This window comes from Sinocyclocheilus anshuiensis, unplaced genomic scaffold, assembly GCF_001515605.1.
Source record: "Sinocyclocheilus anshuiensis isolate Anshui unplaced genomic scaffold, SAMN03320099.WGS_v1.1 scaffold371, whole genome shotgun sequence".
In the NCBI taxonomy this organism is placed as follows: domain Eukaryota; kingdom Metazoa; phylum Chordata; class Actinopteri; order Cypriniformes; family Cyprinidae; genus Sinocyclocheilus; species Sinocyclocheilus anshuiensis.
The window spans coordinates 314,622-320,170 of NW_015549597.1; the positions used below are offsets into that span (position 1 = coordinate 314,622).

Genomic DNA, 5,549 nt, shown 5'->3' on the forward strand with positions numbered 1-5,549 from the left:
TAGGAGCTAATTTGGTTCTCGAAAAAGGCAGTCCGGTACTAAAATCGCTCCCAGTTCCGGCGGTGCGAAAACGCCAAAAAGTGGGTAGTTCCACAATTAGTTCTGGTACTATGAAAAGGTTCCTGCGGTGCGAAAGGCCCTAATGACATACTACTCTTGCGTGCTACTTTGTATTTCTTACTTTTATTCATGCGTCATTCCTAATATTGAGAACATATCCATAATATATTGCGAAATTATCTAGTCGATGTTTACCAGATAGCGTCTGTGCAAATGATCCGCACAGACGGAAGAAGTCTCGGATGGTCTGGAGTCTCTTCAGGAAGAAAATTTCCTCCAAGACCTGCCTGGTCTGCACATTATCAAAGAAATGGACCTGTGTAGCTCTGGACTCCCGGATCACATCCACCTTTCTCCAGGCAGCAGGCACATCCATAGAGTTCAGCTAGAGGGGAGAACAGGATTCATTTAGACAGCACTCTAATCAAATAAACACATCTCAGGCATATGATCAGCTAGGGATAAAAACAGAAGAAAAACCTGACTACCCTCCTAGTCATATGCTCTTTTTTTCATCCCTTTCCACTTCAGTTACTTGCAGTCACAATTTGTTGCTTTCATGGAACACCATTCAATATGAATACACAATAATAATAGCATCAAAAAACATGGAAAATATGTTTTATTCTATTAAAGACGACAGAAACACATAACTCAAATATATTACTATCACCAAAATGAAAATTCTTGGCCAAAGCCGAAACCGAACAAAATGAAACACTGGGCAATACCGAACGTTTTTTTCCTCTGTATTTAGCCAATTTTTTTCACCATTGCATTAATTAAACAGCCACAATGTGTTTTTTACTGTTTTGTCTTGCTTTTCAAAGAAAAACTTGATTACAAAACAACAATTTAAAAATATTTACTTAACACTAAACATTTGTTAATATTCTAGCAGACATTATACCAACAAAGCACAATTTAATTTAAAATTAATTTAGTTAGTAAAAGTTAAGTAAAATAAGTTAGTAAAATAATATTTTTTCGGCCATTTTTGAAACCCCTTTCTTGAATCAGGCATGTATTTTATTACTGTACAAATAAATGCTGCCTTGCAGAGCAGAAGAGAATTCTTTTAAAACATTAGGCAATACAGATCCCAATTTGAACACTGTGTGAATGTTATAATAAATGTATTAATATAGCTGTTGTAATTATTATTATCATTATTATTGTCTTTATTTGATTTTACAGAACAACAGTAAAAGTACAATACTAAAATTTATGAATGTTGGAGTTCTTGCTTTTTCTCAGCTTTTATTTTGGCGGAAACCAAACGGAAGGAAGACCTTCAGTGCGGACAACAGCAGATTTATAAAAGATTCTCATTATGAATTTGGGAAGATGTTTGTCGCACGTATCGCATTGTCACACGCCTTGTAAAAATTCATAAAAATGTGACTGAGCAACTGACGAGTAGCAGCTTCAGTGCAGATTTTCCCCGTGCTTTGGACTTTGAGCCCTGGCTATCGAGCTCATCATTACTGTCAGAATACATGCAATTCGTGCATGTATTAGAAAACATAACGTTCTGCAGTTTATTTACTAATTGTTTAAGGCCATTTCATGATTTCAATCATCTTACAGTAACCAGCAACCACCCGTTCCTCTTCTCATCGAAGACAAGCGATGCAGTACTAAACAGTCTCTCGCTGTCGGTGCATGTAATAATTTTTTGCGTCTTTCACAATGGTGACATGTTTGCTGCATTACTGCACGCCTCTATTTGACAGTGTCACGTCATTGTTTGGTACAATTTATTCAGTCTTGTCGCACTGAAAGAGATTTTTTTGCTATTGTCGGCCAAATAATTTTGGTTGCCGAACATTTGGTGCATCCCTAATCATAACTATAGTATTGTACTGTTAATGCACTAATCCATACGATATTTAACTGATCTGTATACTTCTCAGACTGAAGAAAAAAAATATCTGTATTCTTTGATAAATAGTACAGGTTTACAGAACATCTAAACTGTACAACAGACCCAGGTGGTCAAATATTAGGCCCTGTCCACATGGAGATGCGCTTAGCTGTATACGTAAAAATTTTGCATCGTATTGGCGTTTCATCCAGACGGATCCGGCGTTTTGGGAGTGTGAAACCGCTATTTTTTGAAACCGGGTCCCAGAGTGGATAAATCTGAAAACTACACTGCGTTTTCGTGTGTACAGCCAATCCGTATATTTTGTGAAACGAATGTCCTCACCCCACGTCTCGACCCTAGTCAGACACCGCTACGTCACGTAACAGCAACAAAAACATGAACAAACACTGAACGATTGTCTTTTTATTAACTAACATTAACACAGATTAATAAATGTATTGTTCCATGTTCGTTCGTATACAGCGCTAAAGGTTTATGCGCATAGTCCAAGTCTTCTCTGTTTTTAGTGTATCTCTGTGGCAGAATTACAGTGCCACATACTGGTCTGGCATGTATACTACATCGTTTTGTGTCAGTTTCGTGTACGCAGATATTTCTTGAGACGAGGGGAAAAAAAGCTCTGGCTTCGTGTGGCTGTGGCCTTAGACAATATTACATCTCTATCCAAACATGAATTACAAACTACAATATTTTACAAATGAGTATTTTTACCTTGTCAATCAGAAGTCCAAAAGCAGTCTCAAGCTGTGCAAACATGCCATCAAAAGCTACCAACAACATCTGACCGGCACTCATCTTGGGTGTTTCCTGCACGGAGCTCTCCATGCTGCGCGGCTGGATCAGTTCTGAGTACTGGGCTCGCAGAACCCTGACACAAAACAAAGACACAAAGTTCAGTCCATCCAAATTCAATAACATTATGTACTTAGTAAATATTTCCATTTGCCATGTTACCTGGTGATATCCAGATAGTGGTCATCTGGATCCTCCTCCAGGCCCATGGCGGTGTTACGAAGGTGAGCCTGCAGAACCTCCCCCAGTCCCTGCAGCGAAACCCCATCTGCGCACTGATCAATAAGTGCGTCCAGCTCCGCTAGCATGGCCTCTAATGTATTTTCTCCCTTCAGCATGCAGCGCAGAGCCTCTGGGAAGATGATCTGACGGAAGTTTGTGTTGAGCTCCTTCAAATATTAATAAAAAATGTTTGAGAGGGGGGAAAAACCATCACTGAAACCACTGAATACCATTAAACACTGAGAACATTACCTGAAGGCAGGTGTAGACGCCATTGGCCAGGTAGACAACTTGCGAAGTCTCTGCAAGGCTGAGGATGTCCAGGTCATATGACAAAAGCTGGCACTGCTGCAATAGCTGCAGAAGGCACGTGATGTTTCCACTCATACTGCAGAGCTCTTCCAGGAACCAGGCACCATCACGGGACGCCAGCTCCACCAGCTGCTCTCCGGCACTGGCTGCAGCTCCCTCCATCACCAGGTTACGCCTGCAAAGCACAGAAACACTGAATTCTTTAATTCTTTAAGATCACTGAAAAAAAGGCATGGAAGACCAGTAAATTATTTCGGCAACAAATGAAGGTTTTCACAATTCTTGTAGCTTTTTTTTTTTAAAGCCACAGACTCAGACCTGGTGAGGGCACAGAGGGCAGAGACGATGATGGCGGCCAGGCTGAAGGACCCGAGCTCGGTGTCCTCGAGCAGGAAGACTTTGATGCAGTGCTCGATCTCCTGCAGCTGCTCCTCACAAACGGGCACACCAGCGCCCTCTGCCTTCAGATGCTCTACCTGCCGCAGCAGCCGAGTGTTGGTTTCTGCTGTGTGGTGCTGCAGCGCCATCTCGATGCTAGACAGGAACTGACATGTGGCAGGAGGGGGCTGGGGTGCAAACTGCATTTCATACCTGAAAAGAAAGAAAAAGGATTTTTATGATATCTAATTAATTAGAGGACATGGAAAAGTCCATTTGAAAAATGATTACAATTAATAAAAATGCATGATTTTTCAGGACATGAGAACCTTGATATATACATTCAAAAGTTTGGGTTCAGTTTTGTTGGGACACTTTTATTCAGCAAGGGCACGTTACATCACAGAACAAAATTACATTTTAAAATTAAAAAAGTTTTTAAATAATATAATATTAATAATAATATTATTTCACAATATTACTGTTTCACTGTACTTTTGCTCAAATAAATGCAGCCTTGGTGAGCATGAGACTTCTTTTAAAAACATTTTAAAAATCTTACCGACACCATACTTTTGATCGGTAGTGTAATTATAAAATTGTATTGTTTTTTTATTATGTGAAGTTGGACCAGTTACTGATGAAAAAGCAGCCAAAAAGTGTGAACTGGAGACACAATCAGTAGTTGCACTTACTGGTGATAGACGGTCTGGCAGTGATCGACGGTCATGTCACACACCAGCTCCTCCATCCACTGTTTCCACGTGTGAACTCTGTGCCTGAGCAGCACCGCACGGGGGTACAGCAAGGCCACGGTGGCATAGCTGTGCAGGTGCTCGAGACAGCCACGCAGCTGAGAGCGCCTCTGCTGTAACAAAGCGCTCACCTCTGCCTCCAGTGCCTCACACTGGCTAATTAGATGTGCCTGGCCTGCATTCTGCAAGAAAGATGTTGCTGGCACGTAGCTAGGTGGACCTGCAGTTTACACAGACCAAAGGAACAAATTAGAAGTTTGCAAGTGCTCCTTTTGCTTCTCATTAAACTTCAGTTAATATTCTGTAAAAGAAACCCAAAATGATCTGCACCTAAATCAATAGGGCTGCTGATCTCCTGGAGGAGACTGGCAAGCTGGGTGGCCTCTAGACTGGCGAAGGCAGCATGATACTGAGAGATGCACTGATCCAGATCTGACAACTTCCCCTGAATAGCATCCTGTACAGTTCTCTGCCTGGACTGCAACTGAGTGTGCTCGGAGAATCTGGAAAGGGATGGGAGAAAGAATGACAGTGAGAACTTATAATCTGTCCAATCAAATCTACACTATTACACAATCAAGCAATAATTGTGACCAGCTGAACATGATTCCCTCTAAAAAAAAAAACTCCTTGGTGGTCTCGTCTGCTGACCTGTGCTCCAGGGAGTGGATGGGATGATCTGCTCTGGTGTCGGCTCCCTCCAGGAACTCCATCTCCTCCAGCAGCTTACCCTGCACTTTCTCCACTTGTGTGAGCTGCTCCTGCAGGTTTAGGTACTCATCCACTGCCGCCTCCACCTGCGGCAGCACTCCAATCATCTCATCACGGTTCCTGAACCAGTTCACCTAAAAATAAAAAAAAGAGAAGAAAATTTTGGTTAGCAAACCAAGTCAGGTCAAATTTATTTGTATAGCGCTTTTCACAATACATATTTCACAGCAGCTTTACAAAAAACAAAGTTAATGAGTATAATATCTTAACATCTTCATGCCTTACAATGGCATTCAGCATATTAGAGCTGGGCGATAATACGGTTTTCATTTTGTGACAAACACAAGTACCAAAGCAGTAGGCTTGCCGCGATAGACGGTGTTGACGGTGATACCGGTGTTAAGCCGCAACACCGGCTACGTCACTTG

The 5,549-nt window shown here is 41.5% G+C and overlaps 1 protein-coding gene across 1 annotated transcript in view; it reads right to left on the bottom strand.

The window, feature by feature from the left end:
* smg1 (SMG1 nonsense mediated mRNA decay associated PI3K related kinase) overlaps window positions 1-5,549 on the bottom strand; it is a 43,048-nt gene that overhangs the window by 9,070 nt on the left and 28,429 nt on the right. The window contains exons 46-53 of the mRNA XM_016446947.1: window positions 5,062-5,255; window positions 4,741-4,913; window positions 4,351-4,630; window positions 3,596-3,868; window positions 3,218-3,452; window positions 2,906-3,132; window positions 2,663-2,819; window positions 256-445 (exon numbers count right to left, since the gene is read on the bottom strand). Coding sequence (XP_016302433.1) covers window positions 256-445; window positions 2,663-2,819; window positions 2,906-3,132; window positions 3,218-3,452; window positions 3,596-3,868; window positions 4,351-4,630; window positions 4,741-4,913; window positions 5,062-5,255 — 1,729 coding nt within the window. The remainder of the gene's footprint in view (window positions 1-255; window positions 446-2,662; window positions 2,820-2,905; window positions 3,133-3,217; window positions 3,453-3,595; window positions 3,869-4,350; window positions 4,631-4,740; window positions 4,914-5,061; window positions 5,256-5,549) is intronic.